We start from the raw sequence: 20,065 nt of genomic DNA, 5'->3' as shown, positions 1-20,065 counted from the left end.
GTGGGCATAGACCCACAGCTGCATTTTTGTTTTCTAGTGAAACTCTATTGTAGGCCAAATTGATGTTCCATGTTCACATGCATATTGATGTTCCTTTTGTGTTCCAGTGCCTTTGTGAGAAACACAGAGGAATGAATGGGATGTGGCTTATATTTTTAATGTTTGCTTGATTTCTTTGATGATCAAAATTGGCCTGAGGGCCAAGCAGATCTGTCTTTCAAGCAGTTATGTATAAAGCCTGCAGTGGAGCTTTACAATTTCAAAGGCAGAATGTGCTACATTTCCCCCTTTTGCATTACTTTTTGCCTTCTGCTTGCCTGGTTCTCTCAGAACCAGACTGAAGGGAAAATACCTTGGGGAGAAAGACAGGAAGATCCAGGTAGAAAATGGTGGACTGAGACTTCAGAATCCTCTAACTGCTCATCCCTTCTGAGCTTTAAACAGCTCTGAGCATAGATGCTTAGGTTCTGGCAGTGGCCAAAAGTCCATTTACACAGCTGAGGCTATGTACCAACTGGGCCTGTTCCTAGAGATGTCTGATCCTGCCATGGTAGCATGTTTTAGTTGCATCCTGTTTGGTCTACTGTAACATGTTCTATGCAGGGCTGCCTTTAAAACTATTCAAAAGCTCCAGTTTGTACAGAATACTGCAACTGACTATATGGAGTACACAACTCCCATCTTACAGCAGCTTCACTGGGCATTTATCTGTTTCCAGGCACAATTCAAAGTGCTGGTTATGTCCTATAACACCTTGTACCACTTAAGTACCTGAAGTCTTCCTTTATTTTAACATCGTTGGGGTAGGCCCTTCTCTCATTTCCACCACCATCGGAGATGTCCTGCTTTGCCTGAATCAGGTACAGTATTAGGGCAACCCAAAAGGCAAGACAACAAACAGGCAATTGGCTAAATACAGAGACTTAAGTTCAGTAGGCAAACCAATCAAAGTAGGAATGGTCAAAATACAAGCAAAGGTCAAAAGACAGTTAAGCAGTCAGGTATCTTATGTGGCTCAGAAGTAGAACCAAGCAGGAGTCCACAGCCAATGGCACTGAGGGTCAATTACAACACAAGTTCCAGAAAACAAGGCACTGGAACTGGCTAGGCTTAAATCACCAGAGCTTCTGGAGCTTCTCTCCAAACTCAGCTAGGATACATTTTAGCCTTCTTACAACAGTCTTGGTCTATGAGGAGTCATTTCTTCTTTTGATGTCTCCCTTTATAACTGCTACCTTGCAAAGGTGCTCTACTGGCCTGCCTTTTGAGGCAAAGATATTCCTTGGGGATAAGGAATTGCTTGGGCTCTGCCTTGCAAGGATGGACCTGCACCCATTTGCCCTGAGGTCTTCTGAAACTGGCTGATCTGGGCTGCTCTTTGGGAGGTCTAGCTCCTCCTCTGAGGATGATTCCTCCCATGCAAACATTTTGAGAAGCACATTTAGCAGTGATGAAAGAAATTGACTTCTTTGTTGCTGCTTCCAGGCTTGAGAACGATCTTCTGAGAAGACTAGGTTGACCCCCTCATTATGGTCCTTTCAGCAGCAGGTTACAGATCTCTTGTTCTACGAACATCTTTCAATTGGACAGGAAAAAACAGTGTTTTTGGTACTTTTAATTATTAACATAAAACTTATTTCCAAATGACTGGCATTTACTTTTTAGGAATAGAAAATTTAGCTGTCATAGGTAATGTGGATAGTGGAAAATATGCTTCTCTTAGATTGGATGTGTGTGTGTTTTTCTCCCCATGTACTGACAAACAATCAAACAAATACCTCTTTCTCCTCTTCTTTTTTCCCCTGACTCTTGCTATAGTTGATTGGCATATCCCAGCCTTCCTTCTCACACAAGGCCTGGTAGAAGGTAGCATTGACCAGAATGCTGCTTGTTTTGAATGGGGAAGAGGAAGGAGTGGGAACTGTTGTACTGGAAGAAGTTAAAGGAGTCAGCTTTTCTTGGTTGCGGTTCTTTTTCATGCTCAAATCCAGGGTGCCATTTTCATCCACTTCTATATCAGCTCCCTGGTATGCAAGAGGAAAGAGAGAGATTGTTAAAGAGGGAATAATTTACAGCTGCAACATAATACATATGGAGCTTTTAAAGGATAACTGAAAATGCCTACTTTTATTTAAATATATCTAAATCTAAAACCAGCTTTTCGATTTTACACCCGTTAATATTTACTTCTTAGGCAGACTTAAGTAGTACCTCAGTAATGCTCTTTTCATGTTTCTGCGCTTAAACACAGTAAGCAGAATTTGAATAAGATGCTTCAGTTTATTTTTCAAAAAAGTTAAAGTTTAGCTTTAAATCTCCTTAGTTATTTCACTCTTACAGAGAACTATGATCCCCTTTCAGATAAAAGCATTAATTCACTGCTTAGTTCATCAACAGTATTATTATTACATTCCACCCCTTCCCCCATACTGTAGAGATATTACAACATCTGTATCTGAGGGGGATGGGAAAGAAATATACAAATCAGACACAGGAGGACCATTTCCCAATGGTCTTTTATGCACCAGTGACATTTGCACTTTAGCTCAAATGGAGTTTAAATTATAAAGATATTTTTGAAGGTTTACTGTAATAAAGAGCCAGATTGTGCTCCCCTCTGAAACACAGAAACATAGTACTAGGCAAATGCACATGCTAGATATGCTTTTTCTCAGTGGTCTTTACTTTGCTTTAAAGTCAAGCCATCATGTCTCTAAATGTTAGGCCCTGTGTTATGTTCTTGAGGTGCTACACCATCTTAAATAAAGATTTGTAGAGAGAAGTCTATTCACTTAATTTAGAAGTTAAACAACTGCATTCACATAAGATAAGGCTTTTTCTTTTTGCATTAGTCAACTGGGTGCCACTCTGAAGGACAGTCCAATGCATCTACAGACAGAAAAAGGTCCTAAAACTCCCATCATTGCTTTGCCAATATAGAACTTTTTTTTCTATCCAAACATGCATAGGGTTGCACACTGACCTGGGAGTAAGTTCCTCTGGATTCAATTACTTCCAAGTAGCCCTAAGATAGACCTCTACTAAGAGAGCCTTATGAGACAATTGAATAACAAGCAATTCAGTGGCTTGTCTGATGATCTTTGTTCATCAATCAGTGTAAGAGGTTTTAGGGAGAGGTTTCCCTGGAATTTATCCAGTATCACTGAATGCTGTTAGAAGCTTCATTGGGTGCTATTAGCAGATTACTACATCAATGGCTTCCATAAAGTCTTGCCATCACATTTGTACCAATTCTGACTCCAAGCATCCAGAAGAGCTGCTCACTCACTCTTCACTGAGGAGACCTGTATCAGATAATCCAAAATATGGAGTGGAAAGTATGTAGTTTGTTTGTTCATACTGGCTTTTTTCAGGGAAGGCAGCTAAATTGCAGCGTAAAACAGCTATTACTAATACAGAGATTCAGCAGTGGAGTCCTCAGCAGGCACCCAATACTTCTGTCTGAGCATGGGTTGGACACATATTGAATGGTGTTTTTGGTCTGTGCTACAATAAGACCTCTTGATGAACAACTAAAAAGCATGAGTTATCTATCAGGCATGTAAAAATGATGATCTTGTATTAATCTTTATGCCTATATCTATCTGTTTCTCCCAGACTATGGAACTCCCTTCCAAGGGAGGATAGGATTGCTCATTCATGTCTGTCTGCCAGCAAGCAAAGACTGATTTATTTAAGAAAGCCTTTAACCTATAAGCTGTTCTGGTGGGTTCAGTGCTGTTTTCCGCAAATGTTATTTTCTATTGTATTTTAATTTATTGTTTTAATCTATTTTAATTGGTCATAGCTGCCTTGAGTGACATTGTTTCGGTAGAAAGGCAGGGTTCTGTGGCCTCAAAATAATCAGATCAAATGCTTGGAATTAAAGGGTCAAACACTTCATGTGCAAGTTATTTCTTGCTACTTGGTGGTATCTCATGCTTGAGCAATGAATTCTCTACCTAGAGCTACTTTCTTTGTGCAAAGAAGTGTATCTGGGTTGTGCTTAGTAACATATTATCTCCAGAGGTTCCATAGGTATATGACATTCCTGTTCCATCAGACATCCCTGACAACTAGCTTAGCTGTTTGATTACAGCAAGGAGGAAGTTTAGAACTTTGCCTAGTTAAAAACCAATAAAAAGAGGCCCAATTTTCTTGACACTTCGCACAGTCGTCAAATGGCAACCTGTCTAGATTTCAAACATTTGGTACAGTTTCAGTTGGAAGAAGGCTAGTCACATGGCAAAGACAATCCTGTTAGCAGCATCCAAAAGGAATATTGTTGATAAGATAATTCCTGGAAAAAATGATGAAATAATAACTTGCTTTGATATAACTCATTCCAACTTCAGCTCTTCTAAGAATATGTTACAGTGTAAGCCAAGAAATGTAATGTCCACATAACGCTTGGCATAGGACTAGAAAAACCAGTTATCTCAATTGAGAAAACAATTGAACAAATTGCCTGTGTGTGTGTGATTTAGAAACTCTTTGTCTTATATGACAAACTCACATTTTCAATCCCTCAGTTTAAAGAGAGAGATGTTTTATTATATTTATGGGAAGTAAATACACTTCTAATATGTTCATACTAAGATGCTTTGGCTACATCTTTCTGCCCCTTTTTAGTAAATAGTCTAATCTCCTGTGATAGTTTTAAGCCTGGAATTTGACAGTACAGCTTATCCTGGATAATAACTTAGTAACCACAACATCTTATGCCATCTGTATAATATCAAATACATTTTATATCAGCATTAATAAACCTTACTTACAAAAATTCAAGATATTAACTGTATCACTGCCAGCTGAACTTTCCAAGCCCTGATTGTGTTGCCATGATTGCCCTTGTGTTTTTTTGGCTTCATGGTTGATATATAAGTATGACCATGAAATGGAGCTACAAGTAATCAAGTTTAATGACCACTGTAAAGTAAAATGCTAAATATTGTAGTTGCTGACATTTTTCATAATAAAAAAACTTGGGTTAAGTCTGCCTGACCAACATTCACATAAAATGCCAGACCTCTGTAACAGATGGCTTAGGAGAAGATGCCATGTGACAGGGCTGCAGTAGTTTTATAGTGCAAAACCCATAAATAGTGCAGATTTCTGTCACTGACAAAATATCAGCTACTCAGAAGGCAGAGACAAGCACAGACAAATTCCATAAAACAGTCAAAGTTATCTCAAATTAAATAATGAGTCCAAATGTATCAGGAAACATGTCTTACAGTTGAGAATCCAACATCAATTAGCTGCACCAAAGAGTTCTGGTTAGAGGACAATTCATATTTGATATGACTATGAAGACACTAGCAAGTTAAGACTGTCTTCTAATGTGCAAGGGCTGGTGAGCACATACCTAACTCTGATCAGAAAATACCCAAGTTATGTATTTGTAACAGAGTGCAGATGGGGTTTAAGTGAGCTCACAGATGCACACAAAATCAAATTCAGTCATAGAGAAATAGCCTCTTGTGCTCATAGGAGGATGGATCCATGTTTACAGCATGGCTTTTTATTTAGACCAGTATAAAATTCACATAACCTTTGCTGCAGTAACAGGAATGCCAAAAGGAAATCCATTCTAGAACAGTCATTTTTCCTCTCTGGTCTTCATCTTTTCCCATCACCTAGTCACCTTTCAATCATATGATCACCATCTTTTAAATGTATCTATATAAGCTTGAAATCCTTCCTTTGTTATTGCTGCCTATTCTCAGAACAAAAGTTTTGTTGGATGGAGTTCTACTCAGAGACAAATCAATAGCACAGCTTTCTGAAGGCTGAACCTGAAGGTGTGATATTGGATCTTTGAAGGCTCCATCACAAGAAAATTCGCTTAGGCGAATGGGGCGGTATATAAGTCTGCTAAATAAATAAATAAATAATAAAAAAGGGAGGGGAACTAGGTAATGTGGGTGCAAGAGTTCTATAACATAGAGCATTAAATTACTCTGTCTTATTGTTACTCTGTGTATTTCCAAGAGGGCTATATCACATTATTCTTGCAAATGAGTAGAAATGTGAATGTGTAGAAATGAATTTGCAGGAAAGTTGGAAGGTATTAGAAAAAATGCTTATCCATGAGCAGTCACATTAACTGGCATTGAGATTGCAGGCAAACTGAATGCTACCATTCTCTGTCCAAGACTGCATGGGACTCCTGGACAAGAACTGCTGCAAGTTCTCAGGAAAGGAGGTGCTACACATTGCTGAAATTGTTTTACAAACTCTGATTATTGTTCCTGCACCTCCATGTAAAAGTTCTGTCCACACTGCACATCTCAATTCAAAGGCAGAGTGAGAGCCTGTACTTTGCCAGCAAGTCTCAGGCTTGGTGCCTGGCATCTCTGATTAAAGGACTCATAGGGGTAGGTGATGGGAAAGATCTCTGTTTGATGCCTCAGAGAGTTGCCACCAGTCAGGATGGGCAAAGCTGCAGTAGGTGGTCTAATTGCCTGATGGGGCTGCAGACCTTTTCCTATTTACATTATTCTTTAAAAGAACCCTACTATGATTTAAAAATTGCATTCCACATTTTGACTAGTTCTTCATAAAGTCCACTTTCACACCTGAGGTGGGACACACCTGATGTGTGCTGTCAAAATCCTCATTGCTGCCACCACTTCCCCCTTTGCACTTTGTTTGGTGTCATTGCCATGGCAAATGTCATATTCAGTGACTGGGAGGGTTTCTAGCACCCCTGCTTGCTTGGCAGCACCCTCCCAAATGTGTGGGGTGGGGTGGGGTGGGGAGGGCTTCAGCTTGTGGGTAGGAGTGTGTAGTTTGCTGGCTTGCCCACTCTGTTGCCTGGTCCAGTGGATTTTCTCAGGGAAGAGCCAGTTTTGAACTAATAAGATGCAGCAACAGAAATGATCACATCTCAGTCCTAGAACAGCAGAGCATCACTCTCCAAAGGAAATAAAACTAAACTTAATAAAAAGCTGCTGACTTGTTTAGTCAATCATTCACTTGCACTTGGTGTCTGCATGAGAGTAAAGTAGATACATGGTAAAAATGCCTAGGAAGGAAACCCTGGAGATGGATGCCACCACAGAGAGAACCCTGGCCGGACATCTGTAGGGTTGTGCACCCAGCAGAAGCTCCTAACAAAGGGGAGGAAGTTAAGAGAATAGATTTATGATATGGAACATGATGGACGATCAAGAAGTAAATTGCAAAGCTACTGGAATAATTAAAATGGTTATTGTGTGGAATATTTATTTATTATGTATTTAGATTTATATCCCACTCCTTTAACCAAAATGGCTCTCTGGGTGGGATTTTCAGTATGTATTATTTAAAATGAAGGGAAGGAAACACAATCCTATGGCTGTTAGTTCATGCCTAGATGGCCATAGCAAAAATTCTCATACCTCATGCATGGAGCACCCTCCTATCCACCTCACAGTCAGGGCAGAAAGTACAACACTGGCTGCATGTCTAAAGATGCAATAAATTGCCCACATTGCTGCTTTGCAGGGTGGGAAGAGCATGGAAGCAACTGCTACAAGCATGCTCCTACTGCTTTCCATAGGATACCTGTTTGGATTGCACCCTAAAATATTTACTTGCCAGCATGTTGGCTATCCTTTATTTAGGTTCTGGCTGTTCTGCACTGGTGTGGGGATGCATGCCCGCACATGTGCCATGTGCACTCTTAGGCACTTTCAAGACAATTTCTGGATAGGTTTCTGATTCATTCCTAAACTTCACCATTCTGCAAAACACTGAGACACATCATGGATGCTTTTCTCCAAGTTATTCCATGCCATTTATTTTTCTGTTTTGTTTTCATTCAAGACACAGTATGCATATGTCATTTGTCTAAACATGTGAGGGAGAAGAGAAACACCCAAACATTAAACAGAATTTTTGGCAAAAGTAATGAAGAGTCTAAAGATAGAATGTACTGCTTATGTCTATATCTTTGCATGGCAACTACATAAGCCATAGAATAAACTAGGGAAGATCTCTGATATAATATAGTTATATAGTATGACACAAGAGCTGAATTTGGAGAAGCAGCTGTTAGACATAACAATGTGTAAAATCTTTTCTGAAAAATAAGTCCTATGGGAGCTGGATGAGACATCTAGTTTGTTTATTTTCAGCAACACAGAAAATTGAATAACACAGAGTCAGACTAAGTATTCCTCAAATTGACTTGAACTGAAGAATTAAGACTGGGACTATGGGACTTCTGGATGTAAACTTTCTTCCTCCTACCCACATCCCATGGCAATATTTATTCCCAAATTCCATCCCCGCTACATAGGTTAAAAAAATGTCCACTGAAATCAGTGGAGCTTAAATCCACCCTTGGCCCCTGGTCCCTCAACACTGCTTCCTGGAGCACCACAGTCCCAATCCAACTTTGATTTTTTAGTTCAAGATGGGGACTTTTTATTAATCTATTTTGTCATACAAGCAAGTGCCCATCAAAGCTTGGATATGTTAAAGAAAATAACAGAGCAATGCCTTATTCAGAGCAAGCATGCTTACACTGAAGACAAGAAGCACTGCTATACACAATTTGAAGACTGTTTAGTTTGCTCTTAGAAACCTACTTCTAAGTATTTAAATGCATCAGACACACTACTGAAACATTACACACAAAACACCATATTTTGTAGGCTATTAGTTATATGTAAATGTAGAATATCTGCAGTCAGATTTTATTTGGCTTCAATTTTCCAACTTAATTTCAAGAGGGTTTTTGTTTAATTAATGATTTATCACTTATCAATACCAGGAGGCATGTCCAATCCTTTCCCAAATGGCACTGTTATTGTCATCAGACAAATCCAGACTGAGGCTGCAATCCTGTCACACTTAACTGAGAGTGAGATTTGTTGACCTCTGCTGTACTTCGAGAAGATACATATAGGATTGTATTGTGAGTTAGAGGAAGCAAGTTCCCATTGAAATCAATGTGATAAGTTAGTCATGAGTTATGTCTTATTGATTTAAAGGGTAACTAGGTAACTAACAGAACATAGATGCAACCGTGTGTGTGTGTGTGTGTGTGTGCGCGCGTGTGCGTGCGCGCGCGTGTATAAATCTCTATTTGTATTCCTCTTGCCTTTTGTTTCCTTGGGTATTTACATGTGTTTCTGTAAAACATCTTTCCCAAACCTGGCACCCCCTGCAGATTTTTGGACTACAAGCTTCTCTAAATAAGACATTTATTGTGCATTCATGTTTCCTAACTCATGGCAGTTTGCGGAGGATTTATACAATGTCATCATCTTTCAGGGCTTCTCCTATGATTACTAGTCATTTTCACACTGTTTTTAGAAGAAAGATAATCAGCTTTTTAAAAACAATCCTGCTAAAACAAGCCCATGTATTTCTGCAGTTGTGGTACACTGCATCACCACCTTATGGTTGTATAATAGAATGTACAGGAATGCAGAGGGGGGGGGGAAATCTTGGAGAAAGCCCATGTGTAAAGCACATGGCAGAGAAGTCTACAGTTCCCTGGACTCCTGACCATTGGCCATGGCAGCTGGGACTGATAAGAGTTGAAGCTCACAATATGAAAAGTGCACCAGGTTGGGGGAGGTTGTTTTAATGCATTGTATATAACAGGTGCTAGCAGCATTCATTGTGGTTTTCTTGTTTAATTTTGCACTACAAACTCAGAAATCACTGATATGGAAGGATAAACAATGGTAACAACAACAGTGAACAAACACATGATTTATACAGGTTTCCTATGCTTTCTAAAATATTTTATAGAAATATAAAATAAATATAGAAATATTTTAAAATATCTCCTATAAAAATAGTCAAACTTCTCAGTTAAAGTTGGAGAGTTTTGATTCTGGTATTTTGATATCAAAACAAGTATCCATCAAAGCATGGATATTTTCAAGGGAAAAAAAGAAAAAGATTTATTCCAAAATGCATCAAACCAACCAGCAAAAGCAACAAATAGATCCAACAATATAAAGTTAGTGACAGATTCTACCCTCATCCCTAAGGTTAAATTTTGAAAGGTGTGGTATTGCTCTCTTTATCCATTGTATCCTCAACATTCAGGTAATATTTTAGTTTGTGATGGTTAGAAAACAAATAATATCTAAGGAGATGATATACAAATGTCATGTCAAAAAGAGAATCTATTAAACAATGATAATCATTTTAATTGGTTTTCTTTTTTCTCTAGAGATGGGGGACACTTTAGGCACCTGTTGGGTTTGGAGTACTTAACAGTTTCTGTTTAAAAATCCATTATAACTAAACTATTCCTTTGCAAGCAATACTAAAACAAATAGAATTAATTTTTCATTAATTTATACACAGGGAATGTTCCTAGTAGGTTTTAAAAACTTTCCATGTAAGTAGTAAAGAAGGGAAGGTGATACTAAGCAGTTTCAAATTCATTTTTGGTATTATTTCCAATGGAATGAAGGTGCTTTCTGGGAAAATGGTATGCAAATCTTTACAATCAAAATAATAATAAAAAAGCATGTGCAGTGTGGGGAAGCAGGAAGACAATCTCCAAGCAATCAGGACATCAAATGAAAACCAAATAAATTTAACAGTATTTGATTGAGACTATATTTTGAAAATTATGGTAATTTGTTTTAGTTTAAATACATGCATCTAGAGAATACGGGAGTATATATTTTCCTGTTTAAAATCCCCATTTCCTAAAAGGAATCACTATCCAAACCAAATAAAAAGAATGTGCATGATTTTGGCTACTCCATCTCTTTGAACCTTGCTTGCCTTTGATCTGGCCAGAAGCTAATTCTAATTCTTCCGTCAGATATTCTGTACCACTAGTTGTCATTGTGCCCTGCTGGAAGTTTGGCAAAAGTGAAAGCTGGCAAAGGACAAGTCATGAGGACCATTTAATTTTTTTTAAAGTCTGGATGCATCCTCCCCCTCCCTGCACTATATGCCCCAAATGCCACCATGAGTTGTTATGATTGCCTTCAGTGCTTTGGCAAATGCAAAACAGGTGTACAGCTAAAAAATAATAATAATCTTATGTATGGTCCCTTTATTACCTTTCTTTGGCAAGAAAGGTCTGTTTCTAAGGTCAGCCAAAGGTAGAGGAAGCAATTGAATACAGCCTCTGGCATCAGCCTTCTTTTCAACATGAGGGTGGAGGGAACCATCTCTGCCGTAGCTCTGCAGTAGAATATGTTCTGGCCAACATCATGAATAAAGCTGTGGACCCAGAGAAAACCGGCAACAAATCCTGGGCCCTAAAAAAGAGAGTTGTCTGAATAGCCAGACAATGATCACAAGTCTGTCCCCATCAGTGGTCTCACAGACCTGCTGATGCAATGGCAGTAAGAAAAAGGCAGCATGGAACATTCTGGTTCATGGTATACAGGCCACAAGTAACTGGTTTTGATTTTTGCATGAAAGAAAAATGAACAGAATGGCAGTTGGTTGTGCAGAACAACCGTACCTTTGAAGGGGCTTTTCTTTAACTAGAATGGCTTTTAATGAAAGGTTGCAGAAGAGCCAGGTTCTTGCCCTTACTAGCATGCAAGCTACTCTGGATGCCCTTCTGGATGAAAAACAGGCTAAAAAGGACCTCTGTGCTGATGTTCTGAGCCCACTGCAGCAAACATGTGAGGAGAGGGAGGCATCAGGGATGCCCCTTCTCACATGTTCCCACATGTATTTAGGAAGGGCAATGGCATAAACAGCAGGACCTCCTGTGTCTCTGGAGACAATCCATGTGAGCCAGAAAACAGAATTCCCAGTGTCCTGGCTTGTGCGAAAAGCCCTGAGTAATACAGGAAACATTCCTCTAAAGACAGTCACCTCCTACATGTGGAGGGTAACAGATGTGAGAATGGACGGGGAGGGGAAAGACCACTCACTCTCCTCACAGGTTTGCTCTATTTGGGTACAGAATACCTGAATAAGTCTCTGTGGATAGATAGCTGTGAGGCTGCTCTGCATTACAGAAATGTTTGCAAGAGAAAGAGTGAAAGGTTTGCTGAACATTGCATCCATCTATCCCAGAGTACAGAAGAAGCAACAAAGGCAATGCCATTCTCTAATACTTTCCAGATATCCCTGACTTTCTCATCCTCATGTCCATCTACTCTGTCTACAAACAGAGCAGTCCTGGTTGTGTTCATAGAGGGATCTGCCACCACAACAGTCTTGGTTCTCCTGGTGTTCCTTGCTATAAATGGCATGCAGTGATACAAAGAAATCTCACAAGGGCTCTGATTTACCCAGGGAAGGATGGTCTGAGATATTTCATACCCTATGCAGTGCAGTTTTATAACACAAGCAAGAATACTTTTTGTGGCTATAATAAACAGCAGAAATGAAACATGATTGCAGTATAATGGATACAGATATCGACTAGACAAACAACTACATAGATAAGTCATCTCTTCCCACCTCCAACACAGCAAATATCACAACTAGTATCCACAGCTTAATAGTCTAATAATTCTTTTCAATGGAATCATTAGTAGTCAGAATATCATAACTTGGCTCTATGATGGTTTTCCTCCCTGCTTATCTTTTTTAAAATTTTACAGTCACCTTTGCACCATGCAAAAAGCTCCCCTGTAACACAATTTGCACGAGTGTCCACCCAAGTATTCTGTGGATTTGGATCTCCTCCTTTCCTTCCTGTGTTTCTCTTCTAGTTAGAAACCAGTTATAATGGCTTGTAGCAACATAGCTCTTGCATTTCTTTCAGTCCCTCCATTGAAATCCCACTGGAAAAAAAAAATCATCCTTCTGTCTCTCTTCAAAAGAGCATCCAGAAAGAAGCTGTTCTCTTTCTCCTCTTTTTTATTTTTGGAGGAGGAAGGGAGAAATTGGATGCAATCACTAATATGAAAGACAGTTTATTCGCACAGTTCAGTAGCTAGCACACCCTCCAGGTTCTTGGACTTGCCTACCTTGGCAGACAGACTCTGTGGTTTGTTGGAGAGGATCTCTGCTGCTTCCCTGCAGTGGGTGGAAAGGTTCAGGATTGCAGCAGCTGCTGCTATGTGGGTGTCTTCACTACATTGACCGTAGCCATAAGAGTTGGCATGGCAAGGGCTCTGTGTGTGGGCGCTAGCACTAGGCAGCCGATTAGAAAATTTCCCTGGATTTGAAAAATGCTTTGCTGTTGAAGAGAGATTTGATTAGAAATCGCTTGCTTGCAATTCCCGCTCCCCACCAAAATAAAGAGCCTAGTTATTAAAAAAAAGAATTATAATTTCATACAATAAAATAGGTAAATAATAAATTAAGCAATGTTATTGCTATTACAATATTGTTTTGTTATTGATATTATTGCTAGAAACCCAGAGTTGCTATGCAAATGTTCAGGTGTTCCCATTTTTAGTGGGAGGCAAAATCATGGATCCTTTAGGCATGACTGATTCATTTCTTCCCAGAATATTCTTTATTTGAATCAAGAATGAGGACAAATGAACAAGAGTTATATTTTTACTATGAATGAGCTTGCTAGCTTTACTGACACAAACATGATGAAGTTAAATTAATTCTGTGATATAGAAATCCCTGAACAAAATTGGTCAGCCTAAGCTACAGCAATGTTTAGTTATGGCCAAACATTGTTTACCTCAAATTTACGGCAATGCATTCTCCTGTTGTTAAATCAATTTGAATCTTAGAAGGCTGGAGCAGCTAAAGAAAACATTACCTCTTACTGACAAATGTAGTATAATAGTTACCAAGTGAATAATATAATATATTGCTTAAGTGTCAATTATTTACACGAAAAGAGTAGAGGTAACATAATATTCAGTTCGGTGTCACAGATTAAAGGTTATAATCGAATGGTGTCATTCTACAACCTCAAGTAATGCTAATGGAGCCCACTGACTATTTCACTTATGAAAGTAGCTCTGTCTTATGTTTGCATAAGGAATATACAACCAGTTATGCAAGCGTAATGCACATGAAGCCCCCATGCTCCCTAAGATTGTTCAGGAGGGTCCATGATCCCTCTGGGGCTACTGGACACTGAAGCTGCAGGTGGAGAAAAAAATAAATTCCACCAGGATTTCCCTTCCACTGGCAGAACAACACCAGGAACTCAGGAATAAAAAAATAACCATATGCATAGAATGCTGTATCCAGTCAATCAATAATCTTATGACCTTAGATGTGAATGTCCAATCAGTAACATGAAAAAAGATATTTGCAGAAAAGAGAGGGAAGTTCTATCTGTGATAAGGAGGAGGGACTTTTGGTGGGGAGGGGTGCCCATTCACAAAAAGCTCCAAATCACCCATCTGATTTTTGGGGAGCTCCCTACCTACATACCACCCCATTCATCAGGGACTCCTTACTCTTTGTGTAATGAAGGGAGCTTAGAGGGGCTGTCATGGAAAGGAGGGGTGAGCAAGTCTATTTCCATCAGTGCAAATGATACAGCTTCAATCTGAATTCAACCCCCGTGAATAGGCAGAAAAATGAAAGAGCAATAGAGAATTGAACAAGAGAACTGAGAAGTCTAATTGTGTGACCTTATGTAGTGTTGGATCCAAGTCAATGCCTCAGAGCCCTTTACATTAACAGATTATGCTGACACACTTATTAGAGGGTTCCACTAACCATGAAGTATTGACACTTTTGCCAAGAGAGCACCCAAAGAAACAAGAATATTGCCCTGGATTCTGACTGCCCTATCAAGGCAAATTGAAGTGTGAGGGTTTCAGGAATAATAATACCACTCTGGCAAATTTCAAAAAGGATTTCAGTCCAGAAATAGTGGACTTCATATGGTGAGCAGAGAAAGAATAATGAACACTCTTCTCTGATGGAGAGTGTGCATAAAATCTTTAAGGGACAATCTGATACTTTAAGCAATTTTAGACTTTCGCTTTGGTCAGCACTGAGACATCTATGGTGCATAGCTCAAGTGAGTTCCAGTTACACATAGACCCTGCACCCCAACTGCAGCAAGAATTTATTATTTTGAAGCTTCCATGGGGTTAATATTCTGTGTAAGAAGGTGAGAGCAAGGGGAGAGTTTAGTCATCAACTGTGGATGTAAAAGCAAGTTGCTTGAGTGCCATCTGTGTCTGGAGGCATTAACAGAAGTATTGAAGCATTCTTTCTGGCTTTGTACAACTATCCTGTCACCTCCCCACATCAATCTGCCTCCATTTACAGCATTCAAGAAATAATAATACCTTGTTAGCCTTTCTGGGATGGCTCACCAACTTAATAAAGTTAGATCATTACCAGAGGATGTTACTTATTGATGCGAGCATGGCTATTTTCAGTAGAGGATATGATTCATTATGAGCAAGGGTTACACATTTAGAAATGTGAGAACATGACAAGTCCCTCATTCTTTCTATAGTTGTGGTGCAGCTTTTTGAAGTAAGAAACAACATAATGAGAGAAAGTCACTCTAAAGCAGTCAACAACCCATAGCTCAATTATCTTGGATGCATTGAAACCTGAAGGTCTGTACAGCCAGGTCTCTTGCTTGCACATTAGGGAGTGTTTATCTTTAGGCATAACAACTTATGCATGACTTTCCTTGATTATTCAGATTGATGTCAGAAATTCTTTTACTATGGTATAATTTGAAGCACTGTGGACTGCCATCATTTTTAGCTATGTTTCTTGCATACAATCTGAGATATGAAATGGGGTAAAAATAGGAAAAATGACATCGACTGGCTTTTACTTACCTTCAAGGAATTGTGCGGGTTTTTGCCCTTGCATAGTTGGCACCATTGTGTGTTTGCCAAAGACTTGGGCATCGAAGCTAGCATAGTCAAATGGTACTTTCCCACATTTCTCTTGCTCTCTTGTAAATGTGGCTCTGGGGGAAGAGATTGGTTGGGCAGATCTGCAGCTATACTGAGAAAACTCAAGTTGCTTCACCAAATTTGTCCTGCTGAGACAATGGGGACTGTAAAAGAACAGCATAATGAATATTGGTTTCATTCTTTTGCAATGAAGTACATAGCCTAGACTAGAATTCACAGCCTAGCACTAAGGACAGAACAAGTCCAAAACAAACTAAAGAAAATCAAAACACACACACATGCAGACAAAGAAAACCACCACAAAAAAACCCTGCTCCCTACCCACAATTGAATAAGCTACCAAAGCTAATGTTTACTGCTCTGGTGCACTAAATTCTATTTATTTTACATGAAAGCATACTAGACTTATACAGACAGCATGCCTCAAGAAGCTTTGGACTGCATCTTCCATATCCCCTAACCATTCCATGCAGACTGGGCTGACAAAAGTTGTAATCCAAAACATGTGGACAGCACTAGGTTTCCCATTCCTGTTCTTCACATTCAGTTAGCCTTCTGCATGGGGTCTGTATGCTTATGCACACAGATCAGGAGGGCTGAAGGCTGAATTCCTTTTAGACAAGTGGTCAGAACTGTATTCCAGTGGTAGCAAAGGCAATCAGGGACCCAGGCAGAGGCAGAGGCAGAAGCAGGGGGACAAAATACCAATACAAGAAATAGCAATACAGCATATTTGAGCTTGAAGTTTTTAATAGGGCTGATAGACCCAAACCAAGGTATTTTGCTACCCTAAGGGAGGCAGCAGTGCTGCCACCACCACTGCTCACCAACCTCCACCCACCTGGATGGCCTACCTACTTGGCAGCCGGCTGGCTGACCCCCACCTGCTCAGTCACCTGGCCTGGCTGCCCCCTTGCTCTTGCCTTGTGCCCCAGCTGTGGGGAATAGGTAGGTAGGTAGGTAGGTAGGTCAGGCTTGCTATGGAGAGCTCTGCCAGTTATTCTTTTGCTGTAGCAAAAACCACCTTGGGAGATGTTGGATGGGCTCTCCAGAACGTCCACTGGAAGTAGCAGTGGGTTTCTAGACAGGAGTAGGAGCAGAGCAGAGCAGGGGAGGGGAGGGGCAGGAAAGAGCAGGGCCGGGCAGGGCAGGGGCAGGGGCAGTGCAATTTACCCCTCTTCCCACTTCACTTCCTGATGCAAGTGGATTCATCTTCATAATGGTGGGGCCGGCCCTGGCAGGCAAGTAAGCCTTTGGGGAAACATTTCAATGTTTTAGGATGGGGAAAGTCTGCTCAAAAGTTCAGAAACCACCAGATGATTGGTGGTCAGTGGGAAAGGGCCATGGCTCACTGGGAATTCCTTGGGGACTGGATTAGAACTCCAGGTAGGCCACATTAGACTCTGAGTCCTGAAATCACACTCATAAACAGACTCTGTGCAAGCTGCTTGAATGCACAGTAGTCAGGACAGGGGTATATTCACTGTTCATGGCCCATCCCATGCACTGGCCTTTATTGTATAATATTGCTGTTGCTATGCTTCTGAGGCAATATGCAGACAGACACTGCCTTGCATCAGTTGTCACTGCCAGCCACTGAGTAGTTTTTGCTAGCATGTGTTCTGAGGCAGCCATAAAACAGAATGTGCTCTGAAGGTCTTGCCCATGTGCTCTTGCAAGATTGTGAGTATATCTTCAGATCACACACTATAAACTATTATGATCCAGGAATCAGGTTTGAATATGTTTGCAAATATGCCATCTTCGCTGATGGTGCAAGAGAAAGAGCACAGTTTCTCTTAGATGGCTAAGCTTGTTCTCAGAATTTGGATTTACATGGTGGTCCTTAAGGAAGGTGCTTGTGGTTCCAAAAACCATTGGGCTGCAATTAAATTCATTGGTATCTGTGATTTTCTTTGTGTGTGTGTGTTTTCTAGTTTTGTTGCCATCCTTTAGGTTTTTCATTCAAATGTGGATTCAACCTTCTATCTATGTTTAAGTGTTCTGTTGTATTGATGATATTGATAAACAGATAGTTTGGTTTAAATAAACCATTACAAAGCAGCCCCACAACTTAGAGAGAAGAAAGGAAATAATTATTAAAGCCCATACAGGTGGTGGCAACTGCTAAGTGCCAGCTGCGTGTGTGTATGCATGTTTGTGATTTTTTTAACTCACTGAAGATGTCACTCTACTTTCATAATCAAATTAGTTTATAATTTTATACATTTCTGAACTATTTAAGTACAAATAAGGATAGAATAAATTTGTAAAGACTTCCATAAACACAGATGAAATGGACTGTAACATCTTTCCCAATTAGACATCTGGCTAAAGCATTAAAGAAGGGGTCGGTCCTAGGAACACTTTAAAATATTCACAGGGTAAACAAAATGGACATACTGCTATAGAAGAAAATTGTTTGCATGTACCCTACTGGCTAATATTGTGCAAAACTCATAGATGAAGTTTCACAAAGTCAATTTTCTGCTCAATCCATGTAAGAAAAGAAACCTGACATGTACTAATGGAAACAAAAACACTAGTGGTAGCTGCATTAGTTAGTTAGTAGCTGCAGTCTGATTACCCACACTGGACACCTATGTTCTTGCATGGACCATTATGGATCTGATTGATGTAAATTTTGTAAAGTTCTATCTGTGCTAAAGAATCACAAATGGCACAACACTGGCTATAATCGTAAATAACTTTCTCAATATGATTAAAATTTCTTACCTGTGGACCTGATCATGGCACTGCCCTGCTTTGGGAGACTCTTGCTGATTTTTTTCCTGAGACATTGCCATTTTTTCAGCTGCAGCAATTGGGCAACCAGAAAGACTGTTTGAAAGAGATTTGGCCATGTATAAGTAATTGTAGATTTCTGTTTGTTCCTTCCAGAGTACTTTTAAAATACATTTTGCTGCACTGGTAAAAATGATTTACTTGATTTTGTAAGTTTTCACCTATTTAATTCAGTATTTTTGCCTCTGGAAGTCCAGCCATATTTCTTTCCACAGTTATCTTAGGCATCCACTAGGGTTTCCTTCTCTATATATCTTTTCCTGACCTCTGGTTCTTTAAGCTAGCCTTGTTCACCCATCACATTTCACTTGTAGACCATGTGAATTCTTCACTTACACACTGGCACTGTCTTTTATATACAGTGCCTGTTATGCCCCTCTTCATTACCTCCATACCACATCAGACCTTAAACCTTTCCAGTAGTAATAATGGCCCTGACACTATTTTGTAATATGGTGCTCATTCCCCCATCTGCTTCTTCCATGATCAATTTAACCTGAGCCAAACATACTAATGATTTCAGTGAACTGGTTCAAATCATACTGAATCATAATCTTAACATATGTGGGAGGCACATGGAGGAAACAGATTGGTAGCACCACATAAAATCGGTCTTCTCTGCATTCATGAATAAGGTCCTTTCTAATTCTCCTTACTTGCTGCTATTTGTGGTTAGAAACAGTCGAGGTCAAGGAAATAACTATATTTTCATATACAACTGACATGTAATGACATTAATAGTAGGCAGATAAATCCTGTGACCCCCAGATATCATGCAGGTGGCCATAGGGTTTTGGGGAGTCCTAGTTAAAAGTCAGAAAACAGCTCCAATCTTAGAGTCAAGTCTCTGTGCTTGGATCACCCTTTCCCTGCTCACAGCTGGTGTAGAAAGGATTTTACTGATTGTATCTCCAAGGTCATAACAGCAACATCAGAGGAGGGTTTCAGGGCAGAGAGGTGAAGAGACTGGGGTTCCTGGAGGCTAGGAAGTCATATTCAGTCATCTAGCTGATTGGTAGGTTGGGAGAAAGGTGGAGGTGACCTGTGCCTCTACACCCCTTCCCTCCACCATAGGATACCCCTAACACTCTGATTTCAGAAACTTACAGGCATCTCCATTAGATTGTCTTCTAAATTATTTACAAATTTACTGTTTAAATAAAGAAGGCAAGTAATATTTGAGAACTGCTATCATCATTCATATGGGTCTTGTATATCTTTTCCAACTTGTCCATGCCGGCTGTGAAGTTATAGAAGACACATCTGGAAAGCACTAAGTTGGAGAAGATTATCTTAGGGCATAGGTGTCAATAGATTTTGAGCAAAGAGTGAATGAATTTCTGTTTGATTTGTGCAAGTACATTTTTAACATATTTTGTTGCATTATAATAATACACTCCAGCTACTATGAAGTACTTTTGTGTTTCAGTGTTTCAATTTTTAAAGAATTAAGTATATGTTTAATTGCTTCTTGCTAAAGACAATGGGATGTAAACATACTTTAT

The 20,065-nt window shown here is 39.7% G+C and overlaps 1 protein-coding gene across 2 annotated transcripts in view; it reads right to left on the bottom strand.

Moving 5' to 3' along the window:
• ST18 (ST18 C2H2C-type zinc finger transcription factor) overlaps window positions 1-20,065 on the bottom strand; it is a 149,716-nt gene that overhangs the window by 32,250 nt on the left and 97,401 nt on the right. For both annotated transcript variants that reach the window (XM_044424131.1, XM_044424132.1), the window contains 4 exons: window positions 18,492-18,596; window positions 15,675-15,880; window positions 12,912-13,123; window positions 1,779-2,024 (listed from right to left, as the gene is read on the bottom strand). In XM_044424131.1, coding sequence (XP_044280066.1) covers window positions 1,779-2,024; window positions 12,912-13,123; window positions 15,675-15,880; window positions 18,492-18,596 — 769 coding nt within the window. The remainder of the gene's footprint in view (window positions 1-1,778; window positions 2,025-12,911; window positions 13,124-15,674; window positions 15,881-18,491; window positions 18,597-20,065) is intronic.

The sequence above is a fragment of the Varanus komodoensis genome, unplaced genomic scaffold (assembly GCF_004798865.1).
Source record: "Varanus komodoensis strain SLA01 unplaced genomic scaffold, ASM479886v1 scaffold14_1, whole genome shotgun sequence".
In the NCBI taxonomy this organism is placed as follows: Eukaryota; Metazoa; Chordata; class Lepidosauria; order Squamata; family Varanidae; genus Varanus; species Varanus komodoensis.
The sequence above is the reverse complement of the archived record's forward strand: the minus strand, read 5'-3'. Positions and strand labels throughout refer to the sequence as shown.